Genomic DNA, 23,523 nt, shown 5'->3' with positions numbered 1-23,523 from the left:
TGAAGCAGGTTATCAATAGCAATAAATTTGAAATGAAACATATGCAAAGAATTGCTAACAGAATAAGGAGAGAGAAATAATTTTTCCAGACAAGTGATCAATTGCTTTTCATTTATCAGCGTGTGGCACACAAAAGAAAAATCTCCTAATGATTTATTCTGATGACACTTCTATGTTTAGAGGCTTTGTCAGTGCTGAGGTAGACTAGAACATTGTGAATATCCAAATGACTTTGAGGTAAGTTACAGAACTGAGATTAACAGCGTGTAGTGCAAGGTCTTGAATTCAGAAAAATTAACAAGTGGAAAGAAACAGCTTGTTGGCGTGTTTCATGTGGCAAAATGGAGGCTAAGAGGGGTCCAATTGCTCTGGAGAAATACATCAGTCAAGGAGGGAAAACCATGTGAAAGAACAGCACTGGCACAAAATCAAATTCAATTAAATATGCTACCAATGCATACTCTATAAATACACTACAGATTTATGTTGGAAACAAGGCGCTTTCTAACCATAACAGCATAAAGATCTGGAACCGCAGCAATAGTTTTAAGATCTTTTTTGTGTTATTTCCTCCTTTCCATCTGGGCCAGAACCACAATTTATAGCTGACTTTTAGGAGAGTTTGGGGGTTTTGTTTTTTTTTTTTAAAATTCAACATCAATCATTATTTCAGGCCCAAACCAGCAAGCTTACTCCATATTCATACTCCCTTTGCCCCACAGTTCAGTTCACCTTTCGTGACAATACAAAATCCTGGGCTGCAATAAACATTTTGAAAGAAGAAAAAATACAAAAACTTCAGAAAAAGGCAGCACTGATCTTCTTTCAGATCCCCACTCCTTTCTTCTCATGCTCCTTTCAGTCAACTCACCTATTCTCTGAAGACCTAGTAGGTACGCTTTAAAATTGTTAGAAGCCAAAGGCAAAGAAATTTCCAAACTGCCACACTGCAAGTTGATCACACTGACACAAAAGTTTCCATTCCTCAAGCTATTTCATCCGAAGTTCAACATATCTAGCTGTTAGAGTCCAATTTAGAAAGTAAATGAGGCTTGCCAGTGTCTGAGATGCTCTTCATGCCAGTGTACGTTTCATTAATTAGAAGACTCTCTCCCTCTCCATAGAGCAAGCCTCAGAAGATACCTCACTGTACACAATCATGCATATTAATATGAACGCAATTTTATTTATGAATTCTTCCATGCTTGAAACGCGATTTTAAAGCATTACGTTATAATATTCTAAGGCAAGGGAAAGAAATTAAACATGCTATTGCATTCAGAATTTTTAGCAATCTCACACCAAAATACACCATTTCCATTATAAATTTATCAATAGTCCAATATATTTGACTTTTTTTTTTTTTTTTTACTTACTTCACAAGCATAGCATACTGCTTACCTCATGTTTTAGATCTATAGTAAAGTCTGACTTGAGTGGCTCACTTTTCAACTTGACTGCAAGCCTATGAAATTAAAGATGAAATTTACTCACTTAATAAAGGATATTAAAAAAAAATAAATATTTGCTATTGTACGCAGTGAAGTGTGGCTGGTGTTTTTGACCATCTTATAAATAATCCCACTTCTATATTTCTTACCCCCAAAATCAACTTGTATTTCATTTTTGTATTATTTTTTTTTTTGTCTGCACACAATATGATGATGTTAATATTAGTTTTCAACACAAACATTCTGACATATTCCTCCTGCCCAAGAAGAAAATTCTCATCTGGAGAAGACTAGAACAGTCTGGCAAAACATTTTCAATAGATTTAAAGCAGCAGTGTCTTTTAAGCTCCATCCATATCAGCATCTCAAACTTCAGACAATATTCTCTTTTTTGTATACTAAAAATTGCAATATTTAAGCACCTTCAATTTATGGAAAGATCTTCCTACAGCAAGATGCATTTGACTTCTGAAATATATGAACTTTTAAAATCTAATTTAAAAACAAAGTATCTAAGCTGAGCTAACCATCCAGGCTCTCTCTATAGCATGAGAGAAACATTTCTAGAGGGCAGTGCAGTCACTGGAAAATCCAGGAATAGAACTACTGTCTGGAGGTGTCTGCATTTTTAAAATGACAGAGATGGTATTGAAAACTAGCTGACATGATGTTAACTTTTAGATAGGCAGAATTTAGCAAAATAAATCATGTGTACAGGCACAACAATGATACAGAGATTTTATTTCTGTTTATAAATTCTTAAGTGTAATTCTTAAGTGTTTATTTCTAATAGCTACGTATGAATGGATAGAATAAGGAAGAAACTGAATTTTGTCTAAGGAGTATTTTCAGGGTAAGTTCACAGTAGGAGTACAAATCTGGGCATGCATACCCAGAGCTAGCTGTACATTACCATGACTAGCTGGGTATCTTTGTACCTTAGATCCTCAAACTGAAGTGGACTTGCAGGTATTAACGTGGATGCTGATAATAAAAGTAACAACAGCAAGAGCCCAGCATAGGCTAGAAAACCAATGCATGAAATCAAACAGCTTGCCAGCCTGCAGTGATTGAGTATATCCCAAGCTGTCTGCCCTAGCTAAGCTGCAATCAGTATTCATAAACAGCTCAAAGTTAAAATTTGACTCTGGATATTTACATGATCCGTAGCTGTTCAAGTTCACTGCAGGCACGTGTTCATCTTTTAGAGAAAATATTAATCCATATGAATTCATAGCTTGTTAAAATAATATTGATTAGCATCTAGAAAAAAATGTAGAAATTCAAAACTTAATTGCTATCAATAAACAATTAAGAAGTGATTAAAAATCCAATTCTTACTTGTTAACAAGTGGAATACTAAGTGCCCATCCAGCAGCAAAATCTGGAAATTTAAAGACTGTCGGATTTTCAGCAAAGGCATAGTGGTGAATTATTGTAGATTCTTCATCATATAATGCTTTACCTAAAAACCACTCCTGTAAAGGAATATAGGAAACAATTTTGTTCATCTACAGCATCCTTTTAGTGAAGATGATGACTGCATTCATGCTGAATAAAGCAAACCTGAAAACAAAAACAAGGGAAGCATATTGTTCACAATAATTCAGACAAAAATTGGTAAGAAATGAAAACAAAGGCAGGTGCACATTGTAATTTAAAACCTCAGCATGTGCCCTGGATTCCACCTGTTCAGAGAGCACCGAATCACAGAACAGTTGAGGTTGGAAGGAAGCTCTGGGGGTCACCTGGTCCAGCCCCCTGCTCAAGCAGGGTCAGTCAGAGCAAGTTGCCCATGACTGTATCCAGCCACATTTTGAATACATTCGTAGGAGACTCCACTGCCTCTCTGGGCAACCTGTTCCCATCTTTGACCACCCAGATTGACTACTGATTAGGTAAGACACTCAGAAGCACTGCATTGCATTCAGGAACTTTTTATACATCCATTTTGAGCTTTCATCTGTCTATACCCTTCTCCACTAGGGAACCTAAAAAGCAAAGACATTTTAAATACCTCGATTTTCATAACAGTTAAGTGAAGATGGTCTCAAGTATGCATTTGTAAACTAAACAAAAACAATTATTATTATTAGAATTTTTAATATACATTAAAGAATTTACCACTGATTCTGCTGTATCTGAAGATATTTAAGCAACTGAAATTCTACTTCTTTAACATTATTATCAGCTGTCCTAGTATTTCTGTTTAGAATGGATATAAAACAAGAATAGCCCCATTTTTTGCAAAATAAGGACTACTATGTATAATATATAATAAAATATATATATTAAAAATGTTTCTCATGGTTACAAGTACAAATGATGAAACAGAATTCTCAGTTACCCTAATGGTTATATTAAATCACTCAAGTGTGGAGTTGTCAGCAAAAATGACAGGAACTCAGACCGTCCTTTTCCTTTTTTCCGACAATTTAAAATTCATCACTAAAAAGGATTCTAATTAAGGCAATTTTTTTCACTAAAGATACTTCTTCTCCATACTCCCTAGCATATTTCATTTTTCTCCTCCTTTAAAGGGGCAGCTGTCAGCAACAATGAAAAATACCACGCATCAGAATAGTTCACAAACTTGATATAAGGTAAATAAATAATTTGCACAAAATTTGAGAAAAAAGGAAAAATATTCAAGTAGAAGTACTGTCAAAGCATCCACCTCCAAAAAACGTCTGACCCCAAGAGCATCCTTCTCAGTAGCCACCTTCCTACCTCCAAGCAGAAGTAGCTATATAGGTTGTGCTAAACTTTATACCTGCCCAGAGTAAATGAGGAAAAATGTGTAAACTTACAATGTGTAAGATTTGGCCAAAGCAGGGAAAGTCAGCAATGTGAGCTCTGCATGCACAGGACACACCTCCAGCCAAAATCAACTGGCCAGGCATGGCAGAAGCATGAAAGCATTACTGCCCCACAGGACATTCAGCCTGGCAAGCACCTGGCTGCCTAGAATCAATGAAAGGACAGACACCAGGAGCTGCTGGTGATACTTGTTTCCCCCCACACACTTGAGTCAAAGCTATGGGATGCTGCCTGCTTTGAGAGCCTCACCTCTGTAAGGATCCTTTGGTGTGGCCAGCTCATGGCTAGGACCCATATAAGCAACTCAAGCTGAATTCAATGGATGCCACTCCTGCCCAGAATCCTGATCCTACAAGGGACTGATGCAGGTGTAACCTGCCTTGCAAATGAATGCATGTGTGTGTGAGGTGTTGAGTGCTTTCCCCCCAAAATTCTTATTTTTCTCCTCTGCTTTGATCAGCTAAACTCGGTAAAACTAAATCAATCAAAGCTTGTACTTGACTAGTTACTTCTTCAGGTAACAAAGGCTGAAAAGTTGTTTGCTGCCAAAATCCCCACGTGCCTTCTGAGGCTGAGTGCTGTTCGGGAATCTGTTGAGGAAACAGCCAAAGTTAAACTGACACTATCCATTACATGAAAAGATAAGGATGAAGAATTTTTCCACCATTTTCTTTTTTCTTTTAAATCAACTACACAGGAGTTGCTGCCAGGTACCTACTTACTCAGCCCTCAACTTATATCTTCAATCATAACAGACCCTGTTTTCTCCTTCCTTTATTGCAACAATTCAACAGTGTTCAGTGGAACAATTTAAAAACAAACAAAATATTGGGAGATGAAAGAAAACGGATAAACACACTAATTTTTGAGCACAGAGATGACTGCCTTGAAAAAAATATCAGAGCAATTCTTTAGGAGCATTTCTGCCAAAAGTTTTTTTTAACATTTTTAGAGCCTCCAAGATTTCAAAATATTTAAAACACAAGTACTCTACTCGGTTTCAGAAACATAATAATAAGAAACAATAATACATATTAACATTTTCATATGACAGCAATATTATTATCATTATTACCTTAATTCTAGATGCATTTTTTACTTCAATACGATCCATTAATTACAGTATTTTTTTTTCCATTTCTCTATAAAATACCTAAAATTAAATCCATACATACACCCTTCTCTGGCTTTCACAGAATATTGTTTCTGGCATTATTAAGCCACAAATCAACACAGTGAAGGCATTCCAGTTTACAGCTGATACTCCACAGTCTGGTTTGTTTGTAAATCACTTATTTACTACACTGATATGTAGGAGTTGTTGTTCTGTGCAGGCTGGTTTTAAAAGATGACATCAGTTACGTACTAAGGAACTCACAAAGTACTTTGCATATAGTTATTAAGAGCTATTAAGTCACTGCTGCCCACCAGCTTGGTTTGCTCATTCTGCATGTCTTTGGAGCCACAATCATCCTATCATCCTATTAGGATGATAGGAAGAGGAGTGGCACGTGCAGTTTGGTTTAACCTTGCTGTCTCTCATTATGAAAGCACAGATTGAATCAATTGATTATTAAATCATAGTATCACAGAGGGGTTGAAGGACACTCAGAGCAGGCTGTCCAGGACCACACCCTGGTGGCTTTTGAAGATCTCCAAGGAGGGAGACTCCACAGCTTCTCTGGGCAGCCTGTGCCAGGGCTTGGTCATTCTCACATTAAAAAAAAAGAAGTGTTTCCTTATGTTCAGACACAACTCATCATCTGAGTGCTGGCCTTGTCATTTTTATGTAAATCAGATATTCCTCACTGTTTATTAGTTTTACTGCAGTCAGTAATATCCTTGGTTAACTGCACAGGTCATTCTCGTAACATTCCTCTATGGTCTCCTATAGTGCTTCAACACATCTGTTTTCACTCATATCGCATTCACAGCACTCCCTATAGCTCTGTCACCAACCTCTACATATTGAGATTGAAAAGCTGCAGATTCATCAGCTATTCACATGCCCCTTGTAGACCTTTTATTATGATTAATGTATATCAGCTTTTTATTATGCAGCCTGCTGACATGATAGAATGAATTATGAATGAGCTCATTCTGGTCTAGCTCATCTTAAATTATGTAAATGATGGACTACTACTTGATATAAGGAATTGGTTATGGACTGTTACACTAAGATGACTATCACTCTATAAAAGCAAAACATTTTATTTTCATTTTAAAGCAGGTCAGAACATAATTTGTCCTCGTATTAGGATTTACACACCTGCAAAGGAGAGATTTAAAATTGGCATGTAAGCAGCATCTAGAAGAAATGTTATGTTTCTGTTCAGGAAACATCAAGTAGAAGTGTTTCAGAGCAGAAACAATCGGATATTCCAAAGGCTTGGAAATATTCAATAGGCTGTTTTGAAGACAGTGTGTTTAAAAAATGTACAATATTTAAGTAATTATTGTTATCATTTTCAAATAGAATTGTATGAAAATGCAACAAGGCCACATGCCTACAACAGAAGTAAATACACTACAGTGAGATCTGAAGCAGAGTTCAATATTCAGTCAAGGTAACAATAACGAGGCAAAGCATATTTCTCACAGGAGATTTTGGCTTCTTTTACTGAAGGATATCAAGCTGAGGTGTTTTTCTGAACACTGAGCTGAGTTTTCTGAACTCTAAATATTAGCAGATTTCTGATTAGTTGCATTGCCAAATTCAACTGTGTTCCTTGGTGATTGCTTTTTTCTTTAGTTCCACAAGTCTTCTGGTGTTCTTTCTTTTCCAGCGGGTAAGGCTTTTATTTCTCTCTTATCACCAAGACAGTTCAGAAAGAGAATGCAAATAAAATACCCTAACATATTAGATCAGGGACAGTTTGACTAGTATCAGTCACTCTGTCTGATGATAATCAAAGTAGAGAACAGACAAGAAAAAGGGGAGGGGAAGACACAGCAGACTGCATCAATCTTTTTACTGCTCATACATCATTTTTGGGATATCCACAGAAGGATTTCTTTTCTGCTCAATTTTAACAGTTATTCAACACCTAGACATGTTCTCATGGTGGTTCATGTTAAATACCTTGCACACTCTCAGCCTCAGCATCAAAAACTTATTCCTCTATTTTAAACTATTTGAAAATATCTTTTCCAATCCTTGGAGCTATAAGTCATACAAGCAGTGATATGAAATTGAATTATTGACAACTGAAACGCTTCTATAACATGGAATCCTAAAATTCTGTGTTTATACTTCTGTACTTAAAAAAAAAAATGATTCCCCCATTTAATCTAAAAACCTATTCGAGCACATTAAAAATACAATTAAATATCTAAATGTTTACTTCACCTTAGAAGCATCAAATCTTCCAAGAGTTTCTAGCAGCTTTACAACTTGTATTCTGGTATCTTCTTCACAGAAGAAAATCCACGAGGAATTCCTACCATAGGCAATGGAGAAGCTAACAAAAGAAATGATCATTTTACTACTAAACTGGCTTACAAACAGAAGGATAGATTCAAGCTCCCCAAATACGAGTACTTGGCAATTAATTATTAATTTACACAGAAGCTTTTAGTGTTAATGTAGAGTTACATAATCAGAGCACGACAGTGAATGGATATATTGCCACTGCTATCTACTTAAATAGCATTAGTTAGTCCAAAAAGAAGGAACAAACATGAAGAACACCCACTCAAAAATGTCCATGTACTACAGTTGTAGCCATCTATCAATTCCAAGTTTATAGGCAGCAGTTTAAGTTACCATCCCCTCTGTATCTCAACTTTCTTCCAACGAGCCACATTACTGAGCACCTAACATTGCAATAATCCTGGAACTGCCTAAGGAGATGCTTTATGACAGCTGTTTGACACTGATCACATCGTTGTCCCCAACTTAAAAACTTCATTAGCTCTTTCAATATGGTTATGCAGACTGAAGGGACTTGCCACTTTCCTCAAAGCTAACACTAATCTTGATGCAGATTTCCTGACTCCCTCATGAAGCTGTTATCTTTAACTTCTCCACTATTCCCAAATGATTTTTCCACAACTTAATAAGAAAAAAAAAAGCCTTAAAAATTCATGACATTGTAATGCTGGGATTTAAAAAATAATCAATCTTTAATTGTCCTTCTCATAGCTTTTATGCTGGTTCAATTAAAGAAATCATCTGAGGAAAGGGATAAGAAATTGGCTTCTGTAGACATCACAGCCTTCTTCCTCTGCAGCACTGCTTACTGCTAAAATCAGCAATGAAAATAAACAACAGAAATGTAAATTGGGAAAAACAAGTAAAATAGGGTGATGGGATTATGATGGGATTATTTATGTTTTAGGGAACTATATTTTCTTTAGAAAACAAAACAAATAGAAAAAGAAACAAAAACAGACAGCATTGTCTGAAAAACATTTCTGCTAGAGCATGAGACATCTGCATCTACAGGTCTTCAAATAATGTGCTAGAAGCACCAGATGGTTGCCTGGTACTAAACTAGTTTATTTTTTATATTCTGGGATAAGTCACACATTCCTGTAAAGCTACGCTTCCTCTGTGTCTTGCAATGGTATTTGATCAGTCACTGCTTTCTGCTTTTGATATTTGATTTGCTGAAGTATAATAGGTAGAAGAACTCACACTTCATTCATCCTTTCAGTTTGTAAAATCATGTACTTGTTGTCTTCTCAACACTGAAACCTAGGCACTTCTATCATTCAGGCAACAAACAAAATACAATCAGTTAGGAAAAACCTATTTGACATAACACTTCCTAGTTGTTCCTTCTAAAACCTGCCAAATAAGTATCTGGATGGTATCACATAACTTCATGTTTTTAAATATGCACGGTATTCAGTGCCCTATGAAGGCTGAAGGCTTTTCTCTCGTGTTTTAGTGAACAGCTAGAGCTTCAGGAGAGCAACATCTGCATTTATATGAAAGCAGGTGGGTGAAGGACAAGCAGAAAACAAGCAGAAAGCTGTATGTCAATGGATGTCTTATGACTGCATCTTCAGAAAAGTAAATCTTCCTAATTAACCTCTGCCCAAGAACTAAAATGTAAGATTATTTATTTATTTATTTATTTTATTAACTGTGTAGAGGCCTCCTTAAAATTACTGTCAAATATGAAATTGAGGGAAGCCATTCTTGTGAAAGCAGTTTTCAGGTAAGAATGCATCTAACATCACAATTCCTAGCATTGTCAGCTCCTGCAGAATGGGATGATCCCTTGAATCTTTCTCTCTTCCTCCTCTTCTTTACATTGAAAACACCTAACTAGTACAAGCCCCACAGCATTAACTTATTTCTAAATTACTGTAAGCATTTATTCTGCCAAAAATGATAAAAGAAACAAGCACAAGGAACTTGATATTCCAGAATTCTCTTCAAGATGGAAATCTGAAAAGTGATTTTTCTTTTTTAATTCCTGAAAAAATCTCTATCAGACAAATGAGTATCTGTATTTTTTCATCTGAGTTTTGCTACCTTGTAAGAGCTGTATCTGAAAGCCTTGTCATTGAGACATAAATAATTCAGAAGAGAAGCCATTAGGTCACTGAAAGGAGAGCAAAGAAGGAAAACCAACGTTGACATAGCTGGAACATCATGTTCCCATTTTTCAATTTACTTCAGTTCTCCTTGTGCATCTTTTTCACATGCATCTTAAAAGATAACCACTACATAAGCACCATTTTCATGTTTCTGCTCACACAGAAAGCAATGGAAAGCAGGGAAGAGAATAGTAAGAAGATCCTGTTCTGTAATCAGTCCGATGCAAACCCCAAAACCAAACCAAGAAATATCTTTTTGAGTACCTCTAGTAATATTATTGTTCTTCTGATGTGCCATTAGCTAAACTAAACCTCAAGAGGCTGCAGAGCCTCTGGCATCAATTTCAAAAGCAATTTTGAGGCAAAAGTCAGCCTTCAGCTTCAGGTCTTTCTCAAACAGGAATTGTTGCTTCCTAACAATTTGTAACATACTACCACGTAAATGCTGCAAAGTCTTCCTCAGAGCAATCTGCATAAGCTAAAATGAAAGATATTTGAAATTCCCTGTGTCCTCTGAGCATGGTAAGATGAAAATTGGCCATCAAAACTTCTAAAAAGATGTCAAAACCTATACCTTTCCTCTGTGGAGGAGCACTGCCTCTTAGGAACACTGTGAGCAATGGAAGACAGAAACCCAATACAGGTATTATTTATTACTTTTTTTTTTTTTTTTTTAAATGATTTATCCTCTTCATTCAGCCAAGTAATCTGAAAAGTCAAAGATTCTGAAATACCTTACACTTTACACTGTGAGCAAATGGAAAAATACACATTTTAAAATGGTATTTCTTTAGACTAGTTTCCTTTTCTAAAAATGTTAAGTCCCTTTTGAGTGGACCTCAAAGTCCTAACTTTTTGAGGCAGGTAGTTGTTCGCTTATGTTATATTATCACTTCTATAATTGTTCTTAAATTTAGAACATGCTTCTCTGATTTAATGAAATTTAACAGAAAACTGCTTTAGAAGGCTAAAAAAAAAAAAAGAGCAAGAAAGTAAAAACATAAAGTAACAACTCTGATCCAAAAACTGTTGCTTCTGTGAAAAAAAAGAGTGAGTAATTCATAGCCATATTCTTTGTTATAAATAATTAACCTGAAAATAACCAGCATTTATTACACTTACTCTCTCATTAATGGCAATATGGTCCATGCACCTTCATGCCTGTCGATCTCATGAATAAGCAGGACTATAGGTAATTCCTTTAAGAAAAATAAATACACTCTTGTTAAACACAAATAATATACCTTTTTTCCCTAAACACCAGCTAATCTTTAAAAAAAAAAAATCTGCAATGACTACTTGGTTCTTCATTGCTTTTACTGGTATGCAGCCCTGCAGAACAAATGATTTGAAATGATACAAAATAAGGTGAACAACAATTTAGAGAAAGTGCTTCTTACAACTCGTGATTTCTTAATTCTGTATTGCATATAAAGCTAATATACTTTGAGATAAATATTTTTCAGAAATCCTATGTAATCAACGAAGCAACATATCATATTCATTTCTTTATCTTACCATAAAAATCTTGTACTGCAAAGAAAGACATAAATAACGTAGGCTATTTTACAAAGGCTGCCATTGACAGTCTCATTACAGAGTTTAAAAGATTTTTTATACTCTTAACTTTGCTAAATTCAGCTTTAAATGATCACAGTAACACCATGACAGAAACTCACAGGTTTAAACAAAAATCAAGATGAAAGGTTAACATTTTTTTTGTACGGAAAAAGTGAAAAAGCATCCTACAAAATAAAATCTTCCTATAACTTTTTTGTTCTTTTGTTACTTGAAAACTCTTTGGTGTGGCATATCAAGACGTTTAGCAGAAAACTCCGGAGAAAGTTCCCAAGAAAACACCCCTTAAAGATCACCCATCGATAAACCAAATAGGGAAATTTACTCAGTTGTTCATACATGTAAAAGGTGGGAAATATATGATGCGTGCTATATAGGCAGTACCTTACTCCATTGACTTACTAGCTGTTCGTTCACAAGTACAATTCTCTACTGCAGCACCACGAGGGTCACAACAGCTTCACAAATGACCAAAACCTCCCTGTTGGGCAACTGCAGCAGTAGGGACTCAAATACCCTCCTAGCAGACAAGCCTAACCTCCCAAACAGTTTGTCTAAACTTTTTTTTTTGCCACCAGCCAAGCATATTCCATTGCAAAAATTCACCTAACAAAGAGCTCATGGTGTAAATGCATTTCAACACCAGTGACTTACTACTTGCAGGCACATGATCCCAGCTTTCCATTACGTGAACTGTTCAGTAATGTGATTAAAGACTCGTCTCTATAAATACAAAGAAGCACAGAGCAATAGTGACAAGGGAGGAGGAACCCTACAAACCTTATCAGAGAAAACTGAGCTGTCAGAGGGGAGCCAGCTCCCCTCTGTAAGCTGCTCACCTTACAGCCTGATGGGGGTCACTGCCTACAGGGGTATGGGGGGATTTGTTACAGGATTCAGGGTAAGAGCATTACAGGATGGTACGAAACCTACTATGAGATGCTTAGAGGAAGAATCGAAGGTTGTAGAAAAGATGGCTGGGGTGGTTTAATGAGAAATGAATGGGAGTTAGAAGGAAAAAAAGGGGTTGGTTGATTGAAACATTGCTTGGCAGGATGCTTGTCTGGCTGTGCCCTGTACTGATCACCACAGTCTGTGCTGTCTTCTCATTAAACTCTATTTCCAATTATTTTCCTGGGCACAGGGTATCTGTGGGCATGGGTGTGCTTGGAGAGGAGACCACAAGTCAGATGGGTCCACGTGTCCGTGTAGGAACTGAGCAGAGTGGGGTGTGTGTCAGTGCCATGAGCATCAAAAGCTGGGCTAGGAGGAGACAAGAGAAGGAGGAGAGACCTGGGAGCCAAGTATTGGAGCAGCCGTGAGCTGGGGCACACACTGGAGACACCAAGGAGCCTGACAGCTGGTCACCGGAGGGACCAGGAGGTCCCAGCTACTGGAGAACCTCTTGGGAGCAGGCGTCAGCTACTGGTAGGGCTGCCAGTCTGCACCAGCTCCTGGAAAGACCCCCGTGCAAGTGGGTAGCAGGGAGGCTGGGGGGGGGTAGGGGTCAACTACTGGATAGCCCGAGCATCCAAAGCTTCTGGGAGGATCTACAGAGGATTCATAGCGTGTGTGTGTGCAAGCAGTGCTGTGGTTTGTGTCTGTGCTGATCCACGACTGAGAAAATACTGCGTGGAAGTGTACACATACCTTTTGGGAACGCATGCTCGGCCTCACTACTGGCTGCTCGTGGAGACACGGGGCTGCAGCAGCATCGCCTCGGCTGGGCTAGCAAAGGCTGCAGCTCCCACCACGAAGTGCCTTCATCTCCCATGGGTTTAATTCCTTTCCACTTACACCACGCACATGCCAGTCATTTCTGGCTTGATGAATGCTTCCCATGAACGTAAGCTGATGTCATTGGCATAAAATTCACATTGAAACACAAAAATATTTTATTCTCTAAGTAACGCTGTACGATAAAGTTTACACTTGTTGCTATGTCAGGTTTACATTAAAACCTTTTTAAGGGCAGTTAAGCCATAGCAACTCAGCATACATAAAACCCCCAAGTTTCATACACTAAAGAAAACATCTCTATCACTGTAGAGAATAAACTGTGTCTTTCAGGATTGCATTAACTCTATCAAAAATAACTACCTACTTCTTTTTTATTATTATTATGTTCTTGTGAATGACACAGATTGAAAATGAACTATGCCAAAACCTTAATTTGGAGCAGGATATTTAGCTGCATCTAAAACATGAGCTGTTCTGATTTATGGCTCTAGTTCAAGCCAATCTATCAAAATGCTTCTGGCTGCAGTTTCGATTTATTGCAAAACCACAAAGTCCAGAGCTTTTTACTGGATGGGGCAGATCTTAGTAAGAGTATGATCAACATCTGGTGTTTCACAACAATCTAAATACACATCATGGAGAAACAGTAAAAATGTTCTCTTTTGGGATTGCAGATAAGGTAAAAGGACAAACCTCTGTCTTTACATGAACATCTGATTTTACATGCATACAAACCCTACAGTTGTGCTAGGATTTGCATATGGCCACGGATTTTATTTCATGTGGAGTCAGACTGAGATACAGACAGTTAATATCAACATATTCAGTGTCTATATTACATTAAAGGCTGATGTTGTATTCTTTTAAATTACATTTTCCATGCAAAAGGTATGAAATTATGTGATTTAGGAAGCTCTACCACTTACTCTGGTATCTCCACTTTAACAGAAAGAAATCTTTCCTCTGTGCAAATCAAAGGGGTAATGATACACAAATGGTGCTCTTTCTTGAGCCAATCTGATACTTGAAAAGGTGTATTTTCTCTCTGACATTTTCATAAGCCTGCTCTCTTTCTGTCCATACCTAACTCCCTCTAAAACATGAAAATACACCTCTGGCATGTATCACTCTTTCAACTCATCTCTAACAATGCATCAACTCTGATTTAGCAAGTGAAATGCTTAAAAGAACTGTACAGATAGAATAGCCTTCTCCTCTCCCCCCCCCCCCCCCCCAATAAAAAAAACAACAAAAAAAAACTACTAACCAGGATGACCTTTGTGCTTTTCCTTTCTTATTTTATGCGTTTTCATTCTGAATCTATTCATTTTACTTATTCTCCTTTGGTACAAATATAGAAAAAGGGCAAAAGGTAAGCAATAGCAGCTTTGGGAAGCAAAAGGGCATACACAGACTGGCTTATAGAGGATGGCTAGATAACCAAAGTAGTGATAAGCTTACAGTAAGTCCGATACGGTTTCTGTGCATCTCAAAAACTCTCCTCCAAATGCTCAAGTCCTTACAACATCTATACCCTCTGCTGTATTCACTAATTTTCTTTACCTTGAAAGTATCATGCTTCCACAATTACAGAGCCCGTATGCCTTCCCAGAGATTAACACTTTAAATTTCACTTACACCACGTGTAATCTAAATAAGATAATGTTATCACTTTTAAGGACCAAGAAACCGTCCTCTCCACTTTCACAATCGAGCTGACTTTAAAAAGGCAAGAAAAAAAAAAAAAAAAAAAAAAAACAGAAAATGGAATCTCTTGTGGCCTGAAATAAAGCGTAAACCACTTTAGCTCCAAGTGTCACCTGCTGTATCAGCACGCCGAGCGCAGCAATACCTGCCACACGCTACAGCTGTAAATTCTGCACACAAAATAAGCTCTAAGCAATGTGTGACTAAAGGAGTTAGATCCACATCTTTAAACCAACTCAAAGAACATTGACACAGCCTCTTATCTTTAAAATTCTGTATGACATGAAAGTGTAAAAAAATGGAAAACGCATCTTTAAAAACATTTAGTATTACTTCTAGCAGTTGAAGTTCAAGGATGCTGGTGATATGCTCGGTTTCACAGTAAATCAGCAGCAGAACTGGAATCATAAACTCTGGCTCTTGAATCCAAATATTACAAGTCATCCTCGTCTCTCTGTTCTACTCTCAGATGCCTAGTTATCATTTTGAAAATGTACCAACTTTCCTGAAAATATTATGTGCAGTTTCAAAGGGTTCAGGGAAAGGCCACAGCAGTACACTGCCTCCATAAATCAAGAGAAAGATGCCGTGTATACATCTGGCTTCAGCTGATCTTACATTAAGGAATGATGGAAGCATTTACCCAGTCACACCAAGGCAATAACTGCAACTTAAGAAAGTGATTTGAAGTGTCCGTGACTATAACTTGAAGTAAGAGGCAAAAAAGAAGGAATAGTTGTAGAAGAAGAATTTTAATTAATTTTCCTACTGCACATTATATTGAAATCCTCAGCACACAACTCTGTGAAGCATACACGAATGCATACCCAAAGCACTGACTGCTGAGCGCCCACACACCAGATCCAACAACTCAACGCCTGACAAAATAGCTGCAGTAAGTATTTGTATTTGAAAGCCCATTTTAGGCAGTTAGTTTATTGCATAAGGATTGATTTTACAACTGTTTCATCATGAAAATAAAGCTTTCTGCAACAATATATTGTTTCAAACCCCAACAATTATCATTGCTCTAACTTTTTCATGTGGCTAAGATGCTGGTAGCCATGGATTTTTGGATTTTACCAGGCTGCTCCTCAACAATAGCTGGAGTAAATTTCAGCATGCTTATTACAGCGCTGTCAATTGCTAACGCGCTGCCTGGAGTTCCCACAATTAGAAAATCAGTAAAAAAAAAAAAAAAAAAAATCTGGTAAGGTTCTTGTTATCCAAAAAGAATTATTTGTTTCAGTAGTCATCAGCGTGCATTTGGTTTGCATTATGTTTGTGGCTCCACAGAATTTTCCTCAAATACTGGTACAATCAGGTCACCTGAAGCAAACTGAGAAACAGTCATTCAACTCGGAATTTTTAAGTGTGCCTGTTTTCCACTGCTAGGAGAAGAAAATGTGTTTACATTGATACACTTGCCTCCAATCTTCTGGGTGAAAGGCACAGATTATCATTCAGATGATGAGGACATGAAAAGACTCAAGAAACCACTAAAATGAAAAAAACAATTCAAAATATATGTTCATCAACAGATTAATTACATCCCACCCCCTCCAAAAGTGTCTAAAAACATAAAATAGTTCTAACTCAATCTCTTTTTAAGCTAGACCGGCTACATGTTTCAAAGACCAAAACGAAGGCCAGTCTTCAATTAGTGCTTGCTAACAGAGTTAGCAACTCCTGACTTTTTGAACTGAACGACATAAAAAGCTAATTAACTCCATTCTTATAATTACTGAGATGTGAACAGCATTCAGAGGTCTTGCCCCACTTCAAAATGATTACCATAATTGTTAATACCTACCAAAAAAGAGAGATATTTACTAACTGAAGTTCAAACCTAATGAGAAGATTGAGACCTAGACCCAAACTAATTCCTACTAACCCTGCTCTATCTATTCAGACTAGGCTAGCCCAGCATGCATTTTTGTGCATTTTTTTCTACTCACTGCATCTTCTTGCACCACAGAGTGCACAAATTATATTCCTTTGGGATGAAACTAAACCAAAAGACGTGCTGCATCTGCAAACAGATCTCCAGTTCCCAGAAACAAGTCAGAGTTAGTCCAGTGTAAAACCCCTTGAAACATGGTGTAACATGGGTGCTAGCTCCTCAGCAACAACTGCACTGGGCTGTGTATTTGTTCCTATTGCAACACGCTACTTGTTTATGTAGAAATAGCCTAAATAAGCTAGTATAGGACATTTACTACAGTTTCAGTTAACTGGGATTTAATAATACAATTCTATGAATTTTAAGTCAGTCTAATTTGAGCAGCAGTCAGAATTCTGGAAACTAAGACAAGCATTTGAACTTGCTAATTATAAAGCATAGCTTTGGAGGAAGACACTTAATAAAGATAAAACAGATCTCACCAGTTTATTCTGCATTTCCTTTTCCTTCCCTAGAATTATCCAACATCTTCCCTGTTCCGTTCTTCTGAGAGATAATTATCATCAACATCCCAAAGGAAGTTTTATTTTGTAACAAGACAAAAAATGTGGAAAAATCCAGAAGAGACTTAAGTGTTTATTACAATAAATGCTACCAGACATGTATGTGACGTGACAGTAGCCTAGAATGACAATAAATTGCATGGAAGCACCATTTGCTTGCTCATCACTGTAGTGGGTTTACGTGGCAAGGTTTTGGTAGCAGAGACATAGGGGTGGTTTCTGTGAGAAAGATCTAGAAGCCGCCCCATGTTTGGGAAGGGCCCCATTGTTTTCCAGATCTGAGCCAATAAGCGATGTTGTTTTGCGCCTCTGTGAGAGCATATTTAAGACAGGGAAAAAAACGCTGCGCCTCACAGCAGCCGGGAGAGTCAAGGGAGTGAGAAACAGCCTTGCAGGTGCCAAGGTCAGTGTAGAAGGAGGGGGAGAGGTGCTCCAGGCACCGGAGCAGCAGTTCCCCTGCGACCTGTGGTGAGGACCGTGGTGGAGCAGGCTGTCCCCCTGCAGCCCATGGAGTACCACGGTGGAGCAGGGTTCCACGCTGCAGCCCGTGGAGGAGACCACGGTGGAGCAGGTGGCCCTGCACCGATGGAGGCTGCCGCCTGTGGAAGACCCCTGCCGGAGCAGATTCTGGGCCGGAGCTGTAGCCCGTGGAGAGGAGACCACGCAGGAGCAGGTGATCTGGCAGGAGCTGCTGCCCGTGGGGGGGCCAGGTTGGAGCAGTTTTCTCCTGAGGGATGGACCCCGTGGTACAGACCCATATCTGGAGCAGTTCTGGAAGAGCTGCTGCCTGTGGGAAGCCCACGCCGGATCAGTTCATCAAGGACTGCATCCCGTGGGTGGGACCCCACAGCACAGGGGACGAGAGTGACCGAGAAGGAGCAGCAGAGAAGAAGTGCTGTAGACTGACCATAACCCCCATTCCCCCGCGCCGCTCGGGGGGAGGAGGTGGAAGAGGGTGGATGGGGGGGGAGGTGCTTTTGGTTTCTTTCCTTTGTTTCTCACTTCTCTAGCTTGTTAGTAATGAGCAATAAATCTTACTATCTGTCTTCTTATGCTGAGTCTGTCTGCCCGTTACACTAATTATTGCGTGATTTTCTCATCCTTATCTCAATCCTTGAGCCCCTTCCACATATTTTCTCCCCATTCCTCTTTGAGGAGGGGAGTGAGAGAGCGGCTGTGGTGGAGCTCGGCTGCCCACTCGAGCGGAACCACGACAATCACTTGTCTGGATAAAAACCAGTCTTAAATACTGTCTGCACTGCTCATAGTTTGCAAGAATCCCATATAAAAATGATCATATAGAAGACAGACACATGACATATAGTACACAGATATTATTCATGAACGCAAGTATTAGTGATGAACCATAATAATTATATTACCAACTGATCTGGATAAAACTCTCAATTTAGGAAGTCTGTTGATGATAGATTTTGCTTTCAAGCAAAAAAAAAAAAAATCTAACATTATCAGCCACGATAAATCCTTTCTCATCCAAATCTAATGCATAAAGACATTGCAAACAATGAAATTAAGCTTTTTTTTTTTTTTTTTTGAGGAGGGGGAGGTTGTTGCTCTTTTTTTTTTTTATTAGAAAATTGACCTTTCAAAACCTATGAAGTCCGTCCTAATGTCAGCTGGTTTGCAAAACCCATACGTACATAGAAATGGGGGGCAGTTTACTTCTGTTCTTCTCTGCCTGTAATGAAGCCTTTAGATCACTCTTATTCACTCTTCACAAAGAAAAACATACTTTGGCAAAATTGTTTCATTCAAATTTCATGATTTATGTAGAGATTATCATAGAAGAGCCTGAGAGGCAGTGCTTAAATCACTTAAACTGGCCAATTTCATGGATACATTTTGCTCTGACGTGATTTAGTCACCTCCGAGGAGACTCAGAGATTCGAGGAGGCCACTGATAAAAGGCTGTAATTTCTTCCTTCCTCCCTTCTGCTGCAATATCATTACTCCAATTTTTTATTCCCCTTTGAGGGACTTGAATTCTGGAAGAAGTAAGAGTGTCAGATGCTCCATGTACCTATAAGCATCTCTGCCCTCACCACAGAAGCTCAGGCGGTGTTGTCTCAGCAAGATACCTTCACACAATCATTGCCAGGCATGTGCCACATGCACCATTTTGCTGTGGAAAGAGCCCCACTGATCAGCCAGAGACAAGCAAGAATCAGGCCAACCAGAGTGGAATATAAGATCCTGTCATGACATCTGTGATACTTATCTTCACAATGAGTTTCAGTACAGACTGCCACCTGAGCTTCGTTTTACCTAGAGGGGAAAGCAATGGAAAGCTAATGTAGAAGGAGCACTGAAGAGCCTCGTTTTTCATAAATGAAGTCAATAAAAACTGTCCACCAACAGGCAAGATAAACTGACATCTTAAGGGATAAACATTTTAAGAACTACAGGTGACAGAAACAATTTGTGAGACTGCAGAATTTATTTGGCCTGAATGAATCCTTACAGCTGAAAAGAAAGCTGTTTGTAGGAAGGAAGCAGACCTGTACACTAACATGGTAACAAAAAAATGTTATTTGATCTAATAACACTGGGAAATAAAATAGTGATGTGTAAACCAGCTCTGTTCTAACAACAACAAAAAAAGAGGTGGGGGAGTCATAAAGTTGAATCATTCTACACATGGAGATGGATTGGCAGGACTGAATGCAGCCCAGCACTTTACTTAAATAATTCATTAAGCTTTGTTAAAACTGCAAGATTGAGAAGTGAAACACCTGACCAGTCACAGGTGGAATCGGCTTCCACGGTGTGGGAAGCTGTTCTAGAATCCAAAATTTGAGGAAGAAATCTGCAAGTTGAAGCCTCAGATCCATTATGGATGGGGCTGCACTGATGGTATTAATTTTAAAAGGCCTCCAGCAAATTAAGCCTATGAATAGCTCTGCTAAATATACTCTTCTAAATATACAGATTAAACAAATCAGTCGCAGTGAAGAAGTTCTTCCACCAAATTTTATAAGCAAAGCTTTATTAACATGCATGTACGCTTTACAGTCACGGTAAAACACAGAACAGTTCAGACCTACTCCAATACTCAGAATCACTGGAGAAATCCAGCTACAGAGTTTGTTGGAAAAGTATCCCTGTTCCTTTGTGGAATACACCTAATAAGGAACAAAATATAGAAACTATGACTACAGCCCAAGGAAAACATAGATGCGTTTTTCAGAGTTATTTCCACCTCAGCCTGATACAGTATTTTGAAATTTCTTTCAGGTGAGATATGGGCACCAGAATTCACAGTGGGAATAGTATCCAACAATAACAGAAAAGTATTTAATGAAGCATTTAGACAACAGAACTTCACCAAGAATCCTCCAAAGAATCTGAAAGCAGACGTGGAAGTTGAGCTAAGAAAAACTTTAGAAAGCATTAATTCACCCAGAAAAGGAATGCATGTCCCACAGGAAAATTAAAAAGCAAAGAAAATATACTCTAGAAATTCCCCCAAAGTAGTCTTTCACAGATGGTCAAAACACGAGCAGGAACAATTTGGAGATCATTTCAGACAGGAATATGGTGAATGTATACATTAAAATTCAAGTGAGCTCTTTCAACTTGTTTCCTCTCAATGCTTTAACAAGGAAATCTGTCATTTTGTTGAAGCAGTGCAATGCTGCTGCCAGTACAGCCTAGGTAATTAAAAGTAGCAGATTTTTAAAGCACATAATGCCACGCTCAACAGCAATTGGCACACGAACAATAGATACCGAGGCCATGACTCTAATGGCATAATAAAACAAAGCTGAGACAGGCACCAAGAGGCTTTTCCAGGTTACAGAGGACACAAAGCAGCAAGGGTGCTGAGTTATGGTCACTGGGTGTTGGAGGCAAAAAAACACAGCCTTCTGTAAGCATGAACCTGTCAGATAACAGACTGAACTTCTGCGGCACAGACCAACAGCCAGCTGGATTTCTGATCAGCTTTGTTCCTTCTTTACTTCTGGACAAAGGGATTTTGCAGTTTATTTATTTTTTTTTCAATAAGAAAGAACACAACTACAGGATGCTTCTAACATTTGTCCCCTGTTTTTACGTTCACCCAAACACTTCAAAACCCTGAACTGGAAAGTCACAGATTGACAAAGAAACATTATTATGAAAACTCAACAAAAACATTAAGCGAAGCAAGCATTTACTCAAGCAGTATGGGTATTTTCTGTGTACGTTTCCATATTTATGAATGTGCTTGTTCCATTTAAACTGAACTTAATAATCACTACAGTAGTAGTCCGTGACCTCAGAAACAGTGTTTCCCTTTATATGCAGGACTAGTTTAAATTTGTGATACTTCATTTCTACGAGATGGTACAAATAACATGATTTCACTCAAAACTAAGTAAGCCTAATGGTAAAAGTACTGCAAACTAGAGCTAGAACACTTCTGTGTAATGGAGTTCATATATCACATCATTCATATGAAAGTACGTGATACTCATTTTTGTTCTCCAATAGTACATGGTATCAGTCTTAAAATCTTCCTCTTACATTCTTGGTTTTTAAACAAGAATGCAGTGAATATTACTAATTTCCCAATTTGCTCTATTTCTTCTGGTTAATATCTACAGGATACCATTTGATCTCTAAGCTTTTCAGAAAATAAATAAAAGATTTCTGAATATGATAAATTGTTTGAGGGTGTTCAATATAAGAAACCTCAAGGAAAGGAAAAAAAGTATTTAAACTACTTTACTAGTTATCATAAAGAAATATGCAGCAGTCCTTTGTCTTCAAAACAGTATCATGATCACAGGCAATTGAATAGCATTAACTGCATCAAAAACAGCATTTCAGACAAAATCCATCATTTTTAGTGACAGTATTTTATCTGCGTTTTAGTCTTAAACGTAATAACCAAAAAAGTAATATCGTTGCTAAATTTTTAAAGAAGATGGAAAGAACAGTCTCAAATATTACAATATCATAAACTAGCAGCTTGTTTCTTTTTTTTTTTTTCCTTAGGAAGGTCTGGTTTACAGAGCTTCTTAGAATAGAAATCTCAGAAAATTAATAAAATTGGTGAAAATCTTAAACTTTCATCATTATGTTCTAGACCTTGTTTAATATATCTCAAGAGTTTTGGTTAATATTTAATAAATATTGATTAATTACGCTTTAAGGAATGAAAACAATACTGACATCTACTGGTGACCACAATTATAGATTAAATTCACCTTTTTTAAAGGTACTCTGAAAGAAATGGACAAATTACTTGTAAAGATATAAAGTAAATACGAATGTGACTGATATAATCCATTTTAAAGCAAGGCAGATACGCTAGTGCCATTAAAAATTAAATCTATCAAGCAACTTGATTTCACTTCTCATTTTAAAACAGTTGAAAATAGTAACTAACTAATGAATTCTTATGGACTAAATATCTACTGTTTGGTACTGTGAAACAGGCAAGTGAGCCTGATACAACTGATCCAGCCTTTTGTTTTTACACTGCCATTTCTCTTTAAGTGACAAGGACTTAGGTTCCTTTACGTCAAAGTAACAATTTCACATATACTCTTATTAATGAAAAATGCAAACTTCAAATGCTGATGGGCAGGGTTCCAGTAATCTTCTGTCTCTTCTCTATAATTAGTACTATTGGGTTATGCCTTTCCATTGCCTACAGTAGAACTGAGAGTTTATAAAAAACAGGCTGCACACCCCAAGTACATGCCAGCTACACTCATTTTTTCCTGTACATTAATGGCTTTCCCCTTTTCCCAGATTTCAGGTATGAAATTTTTGCTGCTATATAATTTCATCGCTGCTTCTCTAAAATTCCATAATTGCTGTTTAACAGGTAGCACTTACTGTTGGAAAAGCATTACTGTTTCAGCATCCCCACAAAGGAATCTCCTTAACAACAAAATAAATTTTCCTAAAACCAATTCAGTTTGCTAAAGGCTGAGGGACTCACAGGTATAACTTGATTTTACCTCTCTCACATAAAACGCGCTTATGCTCCTGCCTCACAGAAACTATTTACATTTCCACTTATTGATCTTTTAATCATTCATATTCTGCACTACCAATTAAGAGAATTCACCTGAAATCCTTATTTTTAACAATTAAAGTCATAATCCCCTCTGCACACTTGCCTCACCCCCTAAGAGGACTCTGCAGAGCAAAGGCTGTTCACATGACTGATTTCATTAAGGGATTAAAAAGT

The 23,523-nt window shown here is 37.7% G+C and overlaps 1 protein-coding gene across 1 annotated transcript in view; it reads right to left on the bottom strand.

Annotated features, from left to right (window-relative positions):
* Positions 1–23,523, bottom strand: part of B3GLCT (beta 3-glucosyltransferase) — a 63,708-nt gene that overhangs the window by 21,129 nt on the left and 19,056 nt on the right. Inside the window, exons 5-8 of the mRNA XM_068672679.1 lie at positions 10,947–11,023; positions 7,621–7,732; positions 2,793–2,929; positions 1,402–1,465 (exon numbers count right to left, since the gene is read on the bottom strand). Coding sequence (XP_068528780.1) covers positions 1,402–1,465; positions 2,793–2,929; positions 7,621–7,732; positions 10,947–11,023 — 390 coding nt within the window. The remainder of the gene's footprint in view (positions 1–1,401; positions 1,466–2,792; positions 2,930–7,620; positions 7,733–10,946; positions 11,024–23,523) is intronic.

This window comes from Anas acuta, chromosome 1 (genome assembly GCF_963932015.1).
Source record: "Anas acuta chromosome 1, bAnaAcu1.1, whole genome shotgun sequence".
Taxonomy (NCBI): Eukaryota; Metazoa; Chordata; class Aves; order Anseriformes; family Anatidae; genus Anas; species Anas acuta.
The sequence above is the reverse complement of the archived record's forward strand: the minus strand, read 5'-3'. Positions and strand labels throughout refer to the sequence as shown.